General features: G+C 53.2%; 1 protein-coding gene across 1 annotated transcript in view; it reads left to right on the top strand.

The window, feature by feature from the left end:
- Positions 1-18,726, top strand: part of INPP5D (inositol polyphosphate-5-phosphatase, 145kDa) — an 82,914-nt gene that overhangs the window by 40,565 nt on the left and 23,623 nt on the right. The window contains exons 5-13 of the mRNA XM_012725176.1: positions 38-178; positions 9,126-9,213; positions 11,093-11,173; positions 11,331-11,402; positions 12,142-12,265; positions 13,977-14,083; positions 14,969-15,071; positions 17,160-17,356; positions 17,708-17,825. Of these exons, the coding sequence (XP_012580630.1) occupies positions 38-178; positions 9,126-9,213; positions 11,093-11,173; positions 11,331-11,402; positions 12,142-12,265; positions 13,977-14,083; positions 14,969-15,071; positions 17,160-17,356; positions 17,708-17,825 (1,031 nt within the window). The remainder of the gene's footprint in view (positions 1-37; positions 179-9,125; positions 9,214-11,092; positions 11,174-11,330; positions 11,403-12,141; positions 12,266-13,976; positions 14,084-14,968; positions 15,072-17,159; positions 17,357-17,707; positions 17,826-18,726) is intronic.

Raw genomic sequence — 18,726 nt, 5'->3', positions numbered from 1 at the left:
GAAGCACAGGCATGTTTTCATTTTTTTTTTTTTTCAGGCTTCCGGAAGAGCATCTCAAAGCCATCCAAGATTACCTGAACACGCAGCTCTCCTTGGACTCTGACTTCGTGAAGACGGGTTCCAGCAGCCTCCCGCATCTGAAGAAGCTCACCATGCTTCTGTGCAAGGAGCTCTATGGGTACCGCTCTGGGAAGGGCGGGCGGGGGGACAGACCCGGTCAGAGAGCCGCGGCCCTGCACGCCCTGGCTGGCCATCCTTGCCCCGTCCTCAGAATGAACAGTGGGCAGGACGTAGGAACCTTCTTGTTTGCTTCCACAGTAGTCGAACTGTATCTTGTCTCTTTTTTAAACTAAAGGTACTTGAGGCCAGTGGCTTTGGCAAAGGGTGGGCGGGAGGCCGGCCGTCTCGGGACTGCCTGTGCCCAGCGTCCGAGACTTCTGCTGCTGTTGTCTTGTAGCAGCCCCATGGGTCTACCCGAACACAAGCAACAGGATCACATTCTGGGCGCGTGTGAGGGCCAACGTCGCCAGAGCTGTGGTGGAGATTCGCCAAAACTGCCAGTTTCCAACACGTGACCAAAGTTCTGATTTCTTTTCAAGTCTATTGATCTTTTTGTTTTCGTTTCATTAGCATCAATCTACACAGAAATGATTTAGAATGTTTATGAACTATGGAATACACTTGAAGTTCATCAGAAAAAAAGACAATTACAAATGATCACAGTCATTTAAGGAAATAATGATTTCATTAGCATGAGAATGGATGTCAAGTTTCATTACATTATAATGATTAGATGGACTTATCAGTCAATGGTTCATGTCCAGCTCTGGACCATTGCCACGACAGAAAGTTTAAGTAAAACTGACACAGAGAGTCCCTCCCTGGTGGCGCAGCGGGTGAAAGCACAGCACTGAGAAGCTAAAGCCACTTCCGCATGAGTTAGATCCCGGCCCTGGTGGTGACCACATGGCCCTGGTGGTGACCTCCTGACCCTCCTGCTGCTCCCCTCAGCAGTGGCCTTCGTCAGTCGGCCTGTTCTGCTCCCCGCTCTGTCTCTGGTGAATCCTCTCACCACGCCTGCACCTCTGGCCGGCTCCCCAGTTCTCTGTGCATAAATAAATCTTAAAAAAAAAAAAATTGGCACAGGGGAGAAAAAAAGATTAGAAAAGCAGCAGGTAGCTGATGTACCACCTTAAATGCTTTTGCAAAAGCTTGGAAAAATAGAAAATCACATTCAAAAACATCTGAAAGAGACTGAACGACCCCATCATACGCGAAAGGTCGGCACCATTTGACATTGGCAAATCTTGCGACGTCAGGCTCTCCTGCTGCACATTTTATCACACTTACAACATTTCCAGAATTGCCTTGTCAAGTTTGCCAGGGCCATCTTAGTGCCGTTAAGTAAAAATGACTCATTCAGTCATCAAATTAACTTTCCTCTTGTGGGCTTTTAAGGGACTCACAGGTACATTTGGTAATGGAGCAAATAATTTCTTTGACATAGCGAACCCTCATCAAACTGACCAGTCAGGTTTAATGTCAGTGAGTTTCCTTTCAACTAATGCAATTTCAGCCAACAGACCCAGAGCCGTCATTTTTAATAAATTTCCATAGAGGGATTTTTCTCTCCATTTGATGTTGTTATAAATCATTTGTCACTAGGCAAAACACATCTGTGACACTTTATTTTTAAGAAAAACAATTTCATATGGTCACAAGATTTTGTTTCTAATAGAAAGCCTGTACTTTGTGACTTTAAAAAACAAAGGATGTATGTTGAGAGAGTGTTGATATTACAACACTATATAGGATTTAGGGGTACAGTTTCACCCTCTTCAGTTGTATAGGACCACACCACACTCCCCAAACCCCATCATCCTCAGTGTCCATTGGGCCCCTCCCCCTCAGCTCACACCCTTCCCCCATCTCCTCACCCTCCTCTCCCCCCGCCCCCGAAAGTCTCAGTTTTGTAGTCAGAATTCAGAATTCATAGGTTTGTCCAGGTTTAGTTTTGTTGGCTCATTTACTTCATTTCCCATCCCACCTGTGAGTGAAACCATCAGCTATTTCTTTCTCCTTCACGACTCACTTCTTTGTGGTCTTGTCCAGGAGGAACATCCCTCGATTCTGTCCTCAGGCTGCTCCTGTCACTCAGACAGGGGCACTTTTCCCCACCCTTGCAACCTGGGCTTCGCTGAGATCTGGACCACCTCAGCCTGGGGGGAGCAGACCCCACCACGGGCCTGCTGGGCCAGCGTGGAGGTGTTCCTCCGTGTGTTTAATCTACGGAGCCCTTAGCTTCCACTTAGAATCAGAGATGCTGGGAGGTTCCCAGACCCCCGGCTGGTCTTCGCCCTCCTGGGGTAAGGGAGAGCCTGTCGGATGCTGGGTTACCAGAGGGATGGGATTTTGGAAAATCTTAGACGGGAACAAAATTGTGGTTCCCATCCTTTTCCATCCCTGTTCTCTGAAGTGTGTAGATTTCAAGCTGCTTTAATTGAAACAGGTCTTCAATCCATTCACTCATTTAACTGACCTGTAGGAATATGTTAGGAGCAGCAGCTGGCGAGAGGTTGGCATAGGATGGCCAGATTGAGCAAACACAAACAAGTGCCCGATTCGGTCTGAATTTTAGATAAACCGCAAATAATTTTTTAGCATAAGTCTATTGAGATGCAGCGTATCTTCAGTGCAAATACACTGGGTACCCTTGTCTTACCTGGCGCCGCTAGACAGGATCCGTGGCGTGGAAGGCCTCCCTCAGGGCGCCTGCGGGCTGGGGGCATGGTCTGTGTTGTGGCGAAAGGTCCGGGGAGGCCAAACCCAAAGCAGGTGAGCAGCTCAGAGCTGCAGCAGAGGCTGTGGCCGACACCTCAGGGGAGCGGAGGGCACAGCAGGCGGGTCTGTGTCTGCTTTGCTTCCTGCTGAGTCCCAGGTGCCAGCAGTGCCTGGCACACAGGGAACCTCCGGAGATGTTAGTCCACTGGCCCAGCGCTTGGGGATGAGCAGGCCCTGAGAGCTGGCGTGACCCGGTATTTCTGCGGGTGGGAGAGGAACCAGTGTTGCTCTCAGATGGACATGGCGTGAGGGGAGGACGAAAGGAGGGGGTGACCCCTAGGTTTGTCTGGTTTTTAAAGATGTATTTATTTCTGCATATAGAACTGGGGTACAGGCCAGAGGTGCAGGGGCAGTGGGAGGATTCACAGAGAGAGTGGGGTGCAGAACAGGCAGATGGAGTGAAATCCACTGCTGAGGGGGCAGCGGGGAGACAGGAGAGGTCTGCCGCGCCCTGGGGGTCCCTCCCTGGCCGGGGATGGAACTCGTGCTGCAGTGGCTGCTGATAGCTCGATAACCCTGGGGTGAGAGCTGTAAGTCCTTGCGCCACCAGGGAGGCCCCAAACCAAAGACTGTTTCCTGGCACATCTAGCGTTAACTGCAACGAAATCACTTTTGCTCTGCTTGGTCGCTATGCCAGCGGCAGAGTCAACTACCAGCCTGCCCACGGGCAGCGCCCAGCCGAGGTCAGGACAGTGCAAGCCGGAGCAGGACTTGGCTGCGCATACGAAGACAGAGGCTGGCACCCCCTTTTTGTTTGTTTGTTTCATTTTTTTAAATAAGTTGCTTCAATTTTTAAAGACTTCTTTATGCATACAGGAGCTGGGGTGCAGGCCAGAGGTGGGGGGTGAGAGGATTCACCAGAGACAGAGTGGGGAGCAGAACAAGTGGATTGACCGAGATCCACTGCTGAGGGGGGCCACGGGGAGACAGGAGAGGTCTGCCGCGCAGTGTGGGTCACCACCCTGGCCGGGGATTGAATTTGCATTGAAGAGGCTGCTGATAGCTTCTCAGTGCTGCACTTTAACCCGTTGTGTCACCAGGGAGGGCCCCCTGCCCCTCGATTTTGGATGTCAGCACTAAGTGGATGGTGATGACAGTTCCTCAAAAGGTGAAAATCAAGGAAGCAAAGGGGAGATCTTTGGGTTCAAGTGGCTGCAGGGGCTATTAGGCATGAGGAGAGGAGGTGGCCGACAGAACTGAGAATGTCACCAAAGGTGCAGGCCCATCCACTCAGCCCACCTGGCCCAATGCACACATAAGACCATGGGAATGAATGGGACGCGGACTCAGAGAGTGGAGGTGCAGACGGAGCGCCCTTCCGGTGAGTTTCTACATCTGGCCTGAAGAACAGCAGCAGCACAAGGCTCGGAAAAGATCTTACACCCAGGTCAGGTGGTCTAGAACCACATAGAAACTTCTCCAGAGAAGAAGTCTTCACAGTGTGGAAATATTTGATGACCCCTGATGGAGAAATGGAAAGGATTGCAAGGGGAACTTAAGAATAAAATATCGCCGTGGAGGAGAGGGTGTTTTATCTACTAGGTGCGAGCAGGGTAACGACTTTAATAAGCAGACACAAAACAAACACCATCATTGTAATTGTTTCATTGGAGGGCTGTAAAAATAAACCCATTGTTTTCAAACCAGATCTGAAAATCAAATTACAAAGTAGAGCAGAGTGTGAGGGAAGTATATATAGAACTGGACAAAATAAGCAAATGCAGAGAATGCGTGATAAAAAATTGACAGTCTTTGGAAAGAAGACAGGAAGATTCAGCTTATAGCTGGTAGTATGAGCTCTCCAGGAAGCAGAGAAAAAATGATGCATGGCTGATGACTAAATGAACAAAAGAAAAAAAATAATTTCCAGGTTTATAAGAGCTGAATGCAGCTATTAAGAAACCTCATAAAGATCCAATTAATAGAATAACCAAAAAGCAGCACCAGATCTCTTCTGAAAATGTTTCTAAACCACAAGATGAATTTAGCAAGTAAATAATAAGGAACCACACCATTATTTTAATTTTTTTCAGAATTAAATGGTATTCATATTCCTTGACCATACAATAAAAAATTCAGAATCAGTATCTCCAAGAAGGAGACTATGGACCTGAACTCAGCCTAGATGTTGAGTTAAGGGAGACTTTTGCAAATTTAAAAAAATTTGATCACATGCATCTACTTCAAAAAGAACCTAAGATTTATTTCCCCCCAGAAGTGCTGAATGCTGGTGATCCTAAAAATAAGAACCCAGCAGCTTACTGAGCATCTGGATATGAATATATACCAAGCAAAAGGGCTCATTCTTTCCACCAGAACACAATATGATGAAAATAGAAATAGATAATAAGACTAGCCACAACCACCCAAACATCGGACATGTTAAAATCAACTCCTAAGTGAAGTAAGGAAGAAAGTGACACAATAGGGTAGGTGCAGGAGCACAGAGTAGTCAAACCACTGTGTATCAGAACGCTGTGTGAGCAGCCAAAACGCCATTTGGAGGAAAAGTCATAGCTATCACAGGGGAGTGGAATGACTCAGTCATACAAACTGAGTTTAGACTGTGAGCTCTGGGAGGCATCGTGAACTCTGCTCCGGTCATTTTGGTATTTCCAGCATCCCTCCAGGTAGCTGAAACCCTAATCCCTTGCACATGCATTCACAGAGATAGGGAGTGTCCCGCCATGTGCTGGGCTCTCTTCCAGGACCTGCTCTCTTCCAGACTGAACAAAACAGTCTCTAAGGAGCCTCTTACTGCAAGATATATATGTTTCAAGTCCATACACGGTACACTTTAAACTTAAAAGGTTATCTGTAGAGTATAGCTAAAATAAAACCTCTCTGACAAGTGAACAATTAAGTACTGGAAACAGAGCTGGGGGATATGGTCAAAATAAATAAATAAATTAGGAAAGAGTAAACTGAGAACACTGTAAGTTAGGAATGTGGATTTGATCATCCACATTCACATACAAATCAATAGAGCAGTTACATGACTATGAGTCCTCAAATTATAATTAAACGCAACACCTTTTTTAGAAATGTAAATATTACCGTGTGCCCTCTTTTGAACTTTCAAAGAACAAATGAGCATAATCTACAAATTACAGAGTAATAAAGATCACTTAATTCAATCTTCAGAAAAATGATCCAGAGCCCAAGTCTAATCAAGATAAACTATACCCAGTTTCATTCATTAATACAAATGTATAATATTTCAATACCATTCTAGCAGACATCGATAAGTTGGTGATACGAAAAATAGGGGATTTATCTAAGAAATCACTTCAAAGCGGAGTCAACACAAAGAAAACTCTACTTTAGCAGTAGTTTAGGAGCTCAAGGAATCATCTGCACAGATGTCCTAATAGGCATGTGATCAAATGTGTCAGTTTTCATTTTAAAATAAGGAATAGAAGGTGTCCTTCATAATACATTATGTGCCGGTGTCAAACCGATTAAATCGCAGTTGACAAGGAAGCATGAAAATGGTTCCATTAAACAATTTAACTAAAGAAAAAGAGATGTCCTTTACCACTGGATTATTTAATACCAGATGAGGTTTTTGTTTTTTTTTTTTGGCTAAAGCAAGATGAATAAATGAAACAAAGAATGGAGAAAACAAAATAACTTGGGGGAATTAACCAACTTCCAGAATAAGATGGGAAGCGATTCTGCCTTTGGGGTGCTGCAGCGAGGTCCCAGGCCTCCTCTGAGCTGCCCCAGGGATCTGACGCTGCCGTCCTGTCTGTCTTGCTCCCCGCTTCCCTCCAGGGGGTGACCTGAAGCTGGACAAGCTTTCCAGGAACAAATCCTTGCTTTGCGAAAGGCCGGTCTTCAGTCTTCGGCTGAAGTTTCCGGATATCACTGCTCATTCTGACTGTCCCCAACACTCCAGGCAGGTTTGGGAACCAGTGAGAGTCCCGAGTTTCACAAAGGCTATGTTACAGGGCACCCCAATGTGAATTGGGTTGCCTGTCTGTGGGTCTTTACCCGTGCGCTTACGATTCAATCGTATTATGGACACACTCAAAAGGTTCAATAATGGATTTATTTGTAAGGAGAAAGGTAAAGGAATAACCCAGGGAAAGAGGGAGAGAAACACAGGGTAACTAGGATGTCCTACCAGTTCTGCTGACGTGGACTCCACCGGCCGCTGAAAACCGATGGAGCGCCAAAACGATCAGCTGCTATCCACTTGGTCACCCCAGAGCCCACATGTCCGGTTTTATCCCAGCCTGGCTGCTCAGCTCCGCCCTCACGTCCCTGCGTGCTTCTCCGTGGTACTGATGGGATTTGGAGTTCCAGCATTGAGTGGGGGCGGAATCCGTGAAACCTGTACCTGTTACAGCTAGATATGGGGAAAGCATCAGTCTCCCTAGCAAGCCCAAAGGACTCCGCTTATCTGTGTTTCCAGGAAACCTTTTGGAACCAGGAAACCGATGGGAGATCTATTTGATGCCAGAGCATATTCTCAATTAGTGCTTTAAAAATTTTTGTTTTAGCCCCGAATTATGTTATGAAGTGGCAGTTCAAACAGAACACCAGCATGTAACATGACCAGAGAAGCCTGGAAGTGGGTGCCGGGGGAGGAGATTGAATCGAGGTCTGCCCTGGCTTCCCTGTTTCACCCCCTCATCCACCCTTGGTCCCCAACAATGGTGTTGAACTCAAACAAAAAACAGTTATTTCACTGCATTTTAATAAACACGGTTTATTCAGAAACAGCAAAAAGGCAATTTGCAGGGTGAGTTCATGGGGGACACGCGTGCACTTCCTAGGGGCCAAGCTCTGAGCCTCTGGGTCTGGGTGTCCCGTCCCCCCGCCCCGTGTGGGCTGGTGCCTGAGCCCTGGAGGTTGCTGACTGGGCCACGGAAGCCCTTTGCTTCGCTTTCTGACAGCACAGAATTGGGTTTCTGTGTGTCGTCACAATGGCATTCAGGCTCCACGTGGGGGCTGCAGATCTCCAGTCCAGTGAGTGGCAGGAGTCTGAGAACAAGCCCTGCCATTTTGAAGAAGCCTCACCCCGTGGGCTGGCCCAGAGACTTGGGAGAAAGGGCAGTGTTGAGTGTCACTGACTAGCAGCAATTCAGGGAAAGGTGAACTTAGCTCTACCAGATAGATTGCTAAAAGGTCTAGAGGAGGTCAGGAATTAAAACCATATAACCACAACAGAAGCATGCATAGCTTCGAAAAAAGAACAGTGAAAAGTATAAGATCAATTTTTAACTACACTAAGCCAAAAATACTAAGGAAAAGATGCAAAATAGGATGAAAAAAAAAACCCACTTAGAATGAAAATGAGAGAGAGGAAAAGAAATACTTACAACACCTAGTTAAGTAGAGTCGATGCTTGATCCATTGATATTGAAATACTGTTACACCTGCTAAAAGGAGAGAGAAAATAAGAATTAGGACAACAGCCCAGACAATGGGCTCTGCTCAAAGGCTTGCTGTATGGCTCAGAGCCGGACTACCTGGTCCCAGAACTCTCACTGACCGTCAGCAGAGAACGGCAGCAGGAGCAGATCAGTTCCCAGAAGGCTCAGCACCGCCAAGATCTGAAAAGAACCCAATATTTATCTAGAGGTTGATTCTGGCACATTAATTCAATAGACTATTTAGAACCCAGCGAGATGTTCAATATGTAAAAAACAGGAGCAGGTTTTGGTGGAAAATACAGCCCCCAATTGTCTGCCCACCCTCCTTCACACGCTGTGAAAGCAGCAGGCAGAAAGTGGGTTGGACCAGGAACCCAGGAGCGGGGTGGAGGAGCGATGGATGGATTAGGCCAAGGGAACCTCCAGTCCAGGTCGGGAGGGGTTTGGCCCAGAGCCTCTCCTCAGGACAGGAAGCCCCTGGAGTACATTTACAATGCAGATTCCAGACCTGATCTGGGTGGGACCCATCTACTTGCATTTTAAACATGTGTGTGTATGTGTGTGAGAGAGTCCGTAAACCTCAAAGGTGGAAAACTCAATTACTAAATGATTGCAAAGAAGTTCTGTGATTTTAGACAGCATTTTCTTACAGGTTGCATAGTCTGGTGAGCTAAACTGAAGTAAATGAGACGTATGCCTCCTGACTCCAGTGGGGTGGGCGGTGGGGGGTGGGAGGCCCCCCCCCCCCGTGCCGCCCTCCCCCCCATCCCCCGTGCCAGCAGCCTGGATCTTTGCCTGGGCTTGTCTTTCTGCGAGGATTCCTGGCCTTTGCCAGGCCGGGTGTGGCTGTGCTGAGTGGGTCCTCACTAATCCTTGACCTTCACCTGTGCCTGCCCCCAGGGAAGTGGCCCGGATCCTCCCCTCCCTGGAGTTTCTGCAGAGGCTGTTTGACCAGCAGCTCTCCCCAGGCCTCCGACCTCGACCTCAGGTAAAGGCTTTGGGGAAAATGGGGTTGGTAAGCCAGGGGTAAGGGGAGACGGGCGAAGTAACCGGTGTGCAGGGGCTCAGAAAGGTGCACCCCTCCTCCCCAGCACTGCTGGAGAGCTTGAATATGCATTGGGGTGAGAGGCCTCAGCGCTTGGGCCCCCACCGGCTAAGGCGCTCTCTCTGCCTGACTTTGATTTGGGGAGTAAAGATGCCTGGTATACGCCTGCCCCCTCCCCATGCGTAAAGCTGCTTCCTCAGTGGCCACTCAAGCCACAGCCTCCCAACCTGTCCCATCAGAAACTGGAAGACAACAGAAAAGGGGAGCCCCCACCCCAAAACACATGTGCACACATGCACACACACAGTGTGACCAGGACATGGCAGCCTGCCCAGCTACCTAAAGAAAGGGGTCAACAGAACTCAAAAAAAAAAGGAGGACGCGCTTGCAGCAGCTGGAAGGGTGAAGGCTGGAGAACCTTTGCTTTTCAGGCACCTGCGAATAATTAGGTGAAAATAACCCAACTTTAAAGTGAGGAAGGTATAACAAAGGGCGCTGACTGGAGGACAGGCGATGGCCAGGGACCAGACTCAGCGAGAGGGAGAAGTGCCAGGTGGCCAAGAAGCGCGGTGGCCGCCGGGGTTGCGAGCGGAAAATCCCGTGTCCCAGACGCAAAACAAGGCTGTGCTGTCTCTTCAGTTCCTTGGGAGAAAAGCAGCTAACACGAGAGCACCTTGAACTGTCCTCTTCTCTGACCACCGACCCCTCCCGCCCTCCCCCACTCCTCCCCTTTCAGTGCGTCCAGCTGATTAAGGTGCAGGGCAGTCAGGAGGGAGGCGGCAGGGATGGTGATGGGGAGGTGACGGGTCCTGGGGGGGGGGGCTCGCTGCTGGGGGGGAGGTGACAGTGGTCGTGGAGGCCCCTGCTGGCCTCGCTGCTGGTGGTGGTGCTCCGAGTGGCAGTGCCCTGAGGAGCTGGGTGGAGGCTGGGCTGGTTCCGAGCAGAGTGGCCTGGGCAGGGTGGGTGAAGGGCCTCGGTCTGCTTGGTGACAGCCATATTCTGGTCCACCTGAGACTGTTTAGTTGCACACGGGTTGATTTTCCTGACTCCGGCCGCAGGCATGATGTATTTTCCTAAGGCTACACCCCAGCACCTGCCACAGGCCTCACCAGACGCTTCAGCAATGTTCTGCAAGTAAACGCTCAAGACCGTGAACTTGATGGCAGCAGGCAAGCGTCCAGGCTTGTTCTGAGTTCACTAGTCCTGACTGAGCAGTCTCAGCTCTGGCTCTGAGGCAGCCGACCAGGGCAGCACCACGCTGGTGCCCACAGCCCGATTCTCTAGGAGCTCACAGTTGAACTGGGCAGACTTACAAGAGGCGAATCATAGGGAAGAAGCCAGGGGGTCGGTGACTGCTTTGGCTGGAGGGGCCCTGGGTCTCCGTCCACCTGAGACCTGAATGACGTGGCAGTGGCCTGTCCAGGAGAAGCCACACCTTCAGGGTTCCCAGAAGCATAGCTCACAGGCTGGTGGGGTGCAGGGGGAGGAGAGTGGCGGGAGGGATGGGTGCTCAGTGGGGGAGATTCTCTTCCAGGCGGGGAGCCACTAGCCAGGGTTCCTGCCCAGAGGCAGAGCAGGAACAGCCCTGCTGTGATGCCGGAAGGCGCTTCCAGCTGCTTGCGGAGGGATGAGGTTTAGCGGGAAGGCGAGCTGGAGACTCACTGTGGCCTGGGTGATTCTGAGGTGACTGCAGGGAGCCCTTCGCCCCTCTGCTCGCAGGAGTGACGAGGGCACCACGGGGGCTGTGGGGGCGCAGAGCCGAAGCCCCGCCGGCGTCTCCCATGCTGACAGCCGCGCTAACGTGCCGCCGCCTCACCCCCAGGTCCCTGGAGAGGCCAGTCCCATCAACATGATGGCCAAGCTCAGCCAGCTGACAAGCCTGCTGTCCTCGGTGGAAGACAAGGTACGGGGCAGCCTGCGGCTTCTGCCGGCTCCGCGTGCGCCCCTCTGGCTCAGAGACTGGCCACGTGTGCGGGCTCCGTGCTCCCCTGGACTCCATCCCACGGAGGCCGCTTTCCCTCGACCTTGCGCCGAAAGGCCTGGTGCATTTATGTCCGTAGGTCAAGGCCTTGCTGCACGAGGGTCCCGAGTCCACCCACCGGTGTTCCCTCATCCCCCCGGTCACCTTTGAGGTAAGTGGCTGGGGCCGGGGAAGGTTCTGGTCCCTGAGGGAGACCGGCTGGGGCTGGGGCTGTGCCACACGGCACAAGGACCCTCGCGCGCGACGACGACCGCCGGATTCCTGTGATTTTCCTGAGAGTGACCAAGTGGGAATCTCCAGACTTGGGCTGAGAAATGTGTTTTTCTTAGTGACCCCCCGAGATTCAGAAGCCCCTGCCCAACACCAGTCCCACCTACAGAAGCACAGGACAAGAGAAGCCCCCCCACACTCACCCCAAAATCCTCCCCAGCCCTGAGGATGATTCTGCATTGAGCTGTATCCCCATCTTCAGCACCTGTCTAGGCCGCTCTAATGTCAAATGTTCAGCTATTGGTTCTAACGATCATTAGGCCCAGGAGCTTAAATCCATTCCTAAACCCTTTCTGGAAGCGGGTGGCGTCAGGCAGTGCGTCTTTGGCAATCGAGCGGTGGAAGCCACTTTCCAGTAGCTCGTCTGTTTCACCGCCGCTGCGGCAGGACCGCTGGGGTGCACCAGCCTTGCGCGGCTCAGCCGCCGTGGACATAGGTTGCAGCGCTGGGGGGAAGGGAGGGAAGGAGGTGCTGGGCTCAAGGGACCCCGGGCGGGCTGGCCAGGCGCTGCCCACTCATTGCGACAGAGGGCCTGCAGTGGGGCGTGGAGAGCCAGGCCGGAGGAGGGGTGTCCAACACGCTCCCCACCCCTTTCGCCGTCTCTCCCCCTTTCTTCAAAGGTGAAGTCAGAGTCTCTAGGAATTCCCCAGAAATTGCAGCTCAAAGTGGACGTTGAATCTGGGAAACTGATCCTTAAGAAGTCCAAGGATGGTTCTGAGGACAAATTCTACAACCACAAGAAAAGTGAGGCCTTGGGCACCTGCAGTGAGGCGCCGGGAAAGCAGGCTGGGGCGCACCCTCAGCCTGGGGTGTCCCACCAGCTGGCCCTGCCGGGGCTCCGGCCCAGCTCCAGAGGCCGCCGTCGTGCCCCTCCTGCACGAGGCCTTCCCGGGGCGCTCTGCCTCTTGCCGGGTCTCCAGGGACATGAGCTGCCCTGGCGCGGTGCCTCCACCCCAGGAGTCGGGGCGGGGTGCGGAGGGGCGAGCTAGGTGCCCTGTGCAGGCACTGATATGTGATTGGCAGGATGACGGAGAGCTGGAGTCGTGCTTTGGGGGGGGGGGGTGCGGGGAGAGCGGTGCTGGGGGAACAGGTTTGTGTGGGAAAGCATTAACCTTCACCCCTCGCAACAGAGTCTCTATGTAGGTAGGTATTGGAGCAGGAACACAGGGGACCTCGCTGGTGGCCTAGGGGTTAAGTCTCAGCCCCATCTCCGCCAGGTGGCCTGAGGCCATCCCCACCAGGGAGCTGACCCACAGGACGCAGCAGTATATAACTCAGTGGATCCACCTGTCCTGCCCCCCACTCTGTCTCCAGTGAATCCTCACCCCCTGCACCTCTGGTCTGAACCCCAGCTCTTGTATGCATAAAAAAACTTTTTAATAAAAATTATTTTAAAAACTAAGGTGACACAGTGGCTTAAAGCACAGCACTGAGAAGCTAAAGCCACTGCAGCACGAGCTCAATCCCCGCCTGCCCCGAGGTGACCCCCAGGGCGCAGCAGACCTCTCCTGACCCGCCCGCTGCTCCCCTCAGCAGTGTACTTCGTCCATCTGCCTGTTCTGCTCCCCGCTCTGTCTCTGGTGAATCCTCTCACCGCCCCTGCACCTCTGGCCTGTACCCCAGGTCTGTATGCACAAATAAACAAATCTTTAAAAAAAGAAACTAACTAAAGCTGAAATGCTAGGTAGTACCAACATAAACATGTTATGTAGAGCTCAGAGAACCTTTCCAAAAGACTGTCAGGTAAGTTGTGAGTGGCTGCCTCAAGGAGCATGGCATTTTGGGGTGAGGGAGAGGGCTTCCAGTCTTATGGGAGAAACTGGACCTCTTAATTATTGATAGAAGTAGGCATTTTTTTAATTTAGATACATTAACTTTAAGATTTTAATGAATTCAGGCAAATTTTTTTTTTTAAGATTTATTTATTTGTGCATATAGAACTGGGGTACAGGCCAGAGACTCAGGGGCGGTGAGAGGCTTCACCAGAGACAGAGTGGGGAGCAGAACAGGCAGATGGACGAAGTACACTGCTGAGGGGAGCAGTGGGCAGTCAGGAGAGGTCTGCTGGGCCCTGGGGTCACCTCCAGGGCAGACAGGAATCGAACTCATGCGGAAGCGGCTTTAGCTTCTCAGTGCTGTGCTGTAACCCACTGCACCACCAGGGAGGGCCGAATTCAGGCAAATTTTAACGTTAATTTAGACACATAAAGCAAAAGAAGGCAGGGGAGAAGGATAAGAGGTAGGAGAGGAGAAAGCAGAGGGAGGAAGCTGAAATGGCAGAAGCCGCCAGTGTGCGCCGGCCACCTTCCCGCACAGCAGGCTCCCTGGGGGAGGATGGGGGTACAGATTCATTGCTCAGCCGGGGGCTGGGTTGGTGCGGGGCGCCCGGGTGTGGGGAGACGCCACTAGTAGAATCCGGGAGACAGGGACAAAGGGACCGTTTGTTTCACTTAAGTCCTGCAGCTCATCAAGTCTCAGAAGTTTCTGAACAAGCTGGTGATTTTGGTGGAAACAGAGAAGGAAAAGACCCTGCGGAAGGAGTATGTCTTCGCTGATTCCAAGGTAAGTTAAGTGACAGCGGGCTTCGCAGACGGGCTGAGGGCCGCTTCCGACCCCTGCAGCTGGCAGGTCAGCGCACTGGGTTCCCCAGCCCCTTCCCACCTGGCACACCCAGCCCGAGGGCAGGCACCGGCGTGAGCAGGGGCCGCTCCTCCCCCTCTGCCTCCTGTCCACGCAGACCCTGGGCACGACCGGCTCCTGGGAGGGGTGGACAGAAAGCCGCCTGGGTGCTGGGCCTCTCGGCGAGGCGCTGCCGCTTGCAGGGAGACGTGTCCGGGGAGCCGGGTGGACCCGCACCTGGGCACGGGCACCCAGCCGCGCCGAGAAGCTCCTCTCCCGGGGCCTGCGGGTCCTGCAAGCCACTGGCTTCAGAGCTGATGTTCTTCCAAGTCACTGACTTGCCTGGAGCAGCAGTCCCCAAGCGCTGCTTTTCCGCACAGGGCCCCCCCCCCAGGGGTTCCCGCTTAAGTGTTAGCTTTGGCCAGTGCGATCGAGGGCTGAAGCCGTCCGCGGCTTGTGCTTTCTGTCCATCCTCGTGCTGGGGCCGTGAGGCGGGCCACAGGACACACAGCCCCCGCGTGGTGGGCACTGTGGCAGGCCGGGGCAGAGGCCCTCTCTGGCCCACGGTGCAGCTCCTGCCTCACCTCCTGAGGCTGGCCACGGGGGTGTGTCTGCTTTCTGCACTGACGCGTGGCCTGCACCCCCAGATGTTTTATTTCCCCCAAGTCGTGTCTTGCCCAGGAAGGGCTGGGTGGAAGGGAAGCCACAGTGCCCTAGGGCTTTGCGTGGTCTCCAGACCGTTCGGCTTCCTTGAGTTGAGCGCTGCTTTGACAGCGCCCTGCGGGCAGCGGGGCCTCACCAGCTAGCCTGTCTGCTCTTTGACCCTAGAAGCGGGAGGGCTTCTGCCAGCTGCTGCAGCAGATGAAGAACAAGCACTCGGAGCAGCCGGAGCCCGACATGATCACCATCTTCATCGGCACCTGGAACATGGGTAGGTCCGCGTGGCCAGGCCTCTGCCCACCGCTGCCCACAGACCTCTGTCCTTTCCCCAAGGTGGAGGCAGGAGAGTGGCGCTGGGGCTCTCGTGCCCCCAGAGCAGCTGAGTCGGTTGCTTCGCATGGCTGAATTGGAAAATGAGGGGTGAAGAGGGGAGACATCTAGATAAAGGGGCACTGGGGCCCCTGCCAAATTTAGGGAGCTCACCGGGGAACCCAAGTCTGGAAGAAAGACCAGCCTGACTGACGGGAGAGACAGAGAGAGAGAGAGAGAATGCCCGGTTAAACTTGAATTTTACATAAATAGCAAACAGTATTTTGGAATGGGTGTTTAGCTAGAAGTAGATAAATACATGCATACCATACAGTGTCTTTACATGCTAATATATATTCTATACTAATTACATGTTTACTGTGTGTGAACTGTATGAAGCGTTTAGTATAACGGTTCGGCTAGAAATAAGTAACTATGCGTCAGAATGCTTGAAATAAGTAATACATATGCATATTGTACTTAATAGATGTATACTTGCATACAAAATATACTAAATATAAATTATGCTAGGTAATTATTTATTGTAAGTATTCAGTGATAAGTTTAAAAAAATAAGTAGACAGCAGATGTCCTGCTAAATTTGAATTTCAGATAAATCGAGATTGTAGAATTCGCTGTTGCTTCTCTGAAGTGTGAATTTAATGGGGCTTCCGTGTCCCTGCTTGGTCTGGGCCCGAGACCCTGCAGCAGCAGCTGGGAAGGGAGCGGAGGGGATGAGCCCCTGGAAGGGGGTGAATGCAGTCTGGGGGTGAAGCTGCCATTGTGCCTTCCAGGGTCTGTCGGTGGAGGGTGGGGCTTCCAGCCACCAGGCCAGCGGAGACTCCATTCACAAGCCGCCAGCCCTCCAGCTGTCCTGGGCAGCTGAGCCCAGGCCAGCACCAGGGGGCCCCGCCCTGCTGAGCTGGCCGTGTTTCCTCCTGGCCTCTCACTTCATCAGCTCACTCCTGGGCTCCATGCCCTGGGCACACAGCCCTTTTCAGATTTTCCAACTGCGCGGGGGTCTTAGATCAGGCTGGGTGAGGCCAAGGCTATCTTGTGGCCCAGCTTGCGGGGGAGGGGCCGCCCTTACCCAGGAGACCTTGGAAGCCGGGGTGTGGGGCAGAGAGCGCCTGCTGTACCGTGGCGGGCCAAGAGGGGGTGCTAGCAGTTCGGCGTCCCTGGGAGCCAAACTCAGCAAAGGTCACCTTTCAGTTCTTGGCTTCTTGGCGCTGGTGGGCAGGGATTATCAACTTTGGGGAGTTTACTCAACCTTCAAGGGCAGTGCAGAAGAAACAGGTCTTGCATCATTTCTTTATGGAACGGCCGACTCACTTTTAAATGGCCGCAGGCACTGGTCTTCCTGTCATTCCTGTTCTCTGGCCGACACCCCACATCTCAGTGGTTGAGATCTGTCTTATGCAAGGAAGTCATGTTGTCTCCCAACAAAGGATACAAGGATAAAAGCTTCCCCCCTAAACTCATCCGCTGTCCGCCAACTGGCCAGTGGGATGTTGGTTCTGACCCAGTGACCTGGTCACCCTAACCCTGGATGCGTGACCTCTTGGTCTCCTGGAACCGTCAAGTGTTTCTAATCTTTGAAATGTAAAGTTATCTTTCGACAAAAACATACATGGCCCAGCGGGTTAAAGCACAGCACTGCACTGCAAGCGAGCCTCAGCCGCTTCAGTACGAGTTTGATCCCCCGGAGCTGACCCACAGGGCACAGCAGACTTCCTGTCTCCCCGCTGCTCCCCTCAGCAGAGTACTTTGTTGATCTGCCTGTTTTGCTCCCCATTCTATGCCTCATGAACCCTCTCACCACCCCTGCACCTCTGGCCTGTACCCCAGTTCTGTATGCATACATAAATACATCTTTAAAAAGAAACATAACTGACCCCTTAGCTGTCCACCTTCTGGGCAATGCTGGTACCTAGTTCTCCATCTTTGGTATTTGGGGGGAGGGTTAGAATAGCTTTCAGTGAACCCCCACCCCTGTTGTGAATTTTGCCGGTATGCCTTTGACTCACTTGTGCTGGTTTTGCTGTTGAAGGTAACGCCACCCCCCCCAAGAAGATCACGTCCTGGTTTCTCTCCAAGGGGCAGGGGAAGACGAGGGACGACTCTGCTGACTACATCCCCCACGACATCTACGTCATCGGCACCCAGGAGGACCCCCTGGGGGAGAAGGAGTGGCTGGAGACACTCAAGCACTCCCTGCAAGAAATCACCAGCATGACCTTTAAAACAGTGAGCACTGGCAGGTGTTGGGGGGCCCCGGTGGCCTGCCAGGGCAGTTCGGCCGCAAGGGCCGCTCTCAGGCCCCGGAGCCCTCCGGGTGCTCGTGCTTCCCCTCCCCCTTCCAGGGTCAGAGAGGGCCCCTGCACTCGGGGCTTGCGGCCCCGGCACCCACAGGGTCTCCCTGTGCCTGGCCACGCTCCGCTCCTCCTCCCGGCTCTCACCTTTAGGATGCTTTGTCTCACCTGAGGGCGTATGTGGGAGTCCCCCGAGGCGTGGGGATTCCAGAGCGGGTTCCCCACCGTGGGCACGTGGTGGGTGCACCTGGTCTGGGTGAGGGCTCAGCGCTGTCCTGTCTGCCAGATCGCCATCCACACCCTGTGGAACATTCGCATCGTGGTGCTGGCCAAGCCGGAGCACGAGAACCGGATCAGCCACATCTGCACGGACAACGTGAAGACGGGCATCGCCAACACGCTGGGTGAGCGGGCAGAGCCCCGTCCGAGGCGTCCCGGGCACGTGCACGAGTCCACCCGCAGGGCCGACAGGGACTCCTGGGGTTAAGAACCGAGTGTGTCAGTCCTCGGAGCCCCCAGGCTGCGCACCGGGGTGGTGGGCCCTGGCCAGCGCTTCAGCAAACACCTGGTGCTCCCGGCCTACAGGCCCCGCCCAAGAACGAGCTTCTAGAAGGGGGGCCGAGGGTGTTCCTGTACAGGCCAGAGTGAGTCTTGCAGTTGAGAGTGGGTTGTTTGGCGATTTGTTGCGTGAATATCACGCCCTGAGGTCGCACGACCTGGACGTGGGCCGACTGCCTGGGCCCCGGGGACACGTGGGGCCACCGTCGCCACGCAGCTGGTGGTGGAGAAGTGAGCAGCAGCATTGACTGTCCAGGCTTTGTGGCATCTCCATGGTGTGGACACGAGGAGTGTGACTGTTCTAGAAATGTGACTTGCAAGCATAGGCCGTGCGCTGGGCCGGGCCCGCGAGCTGCCAGCCACCCACCTGGGTCTCGGTCTGGAGACACGGTGGCAGCTCGGAGCCCCTGGGGACTGTCACTGCTTCGGAGAATTTTAATACATGCATGCAGAGAAGTGGGGGTCTGGGGCGTGAGTGCGTGTGTGTGAGCCCGGGTGCGTGTGTGTGAGTGTGTGAGCCCGGGTGTGAGCCTGGGTGCGTGTGTGTGTCAGCCCGGGTGTGAGCGTGTGAGCCGGGTGTGTGTGTGTGAGCCCAGGTGTGTGAGCGTGTGAGCCCAGGTGTGTGTGTGTGAACCTGGGTGCACGTGTGTGAGCCGGGTGTGGGTGTGTGTGTGAGCCCGGGTGCGTGTGTATGAGCCCGGGTGTGTGTGTGTGTGAGCCCGGGTGCGTGTGTGTGAGCCCGGGTGT

Source organism: Condylura cristata, unplaced genomic scaffold (assembly GCF_000260355.1).
Source record: "Condylura cristata isolate star-nosed mole 26May11 unplaced genomic scaffold, ConCri1.0 scaffold00002, whole genome shotgun sequence".
NCBI lineage: Eukaryota > Metazoa > Chordata > Mammalia > Eulipotyphla > Talpidae > Condylura > Condylura cristata.
The sequence above is the reverse complement of the archived record's forward strand: the minus strand, read 5'-3'. Positions and strand labels throughout refer to the sequence as shown.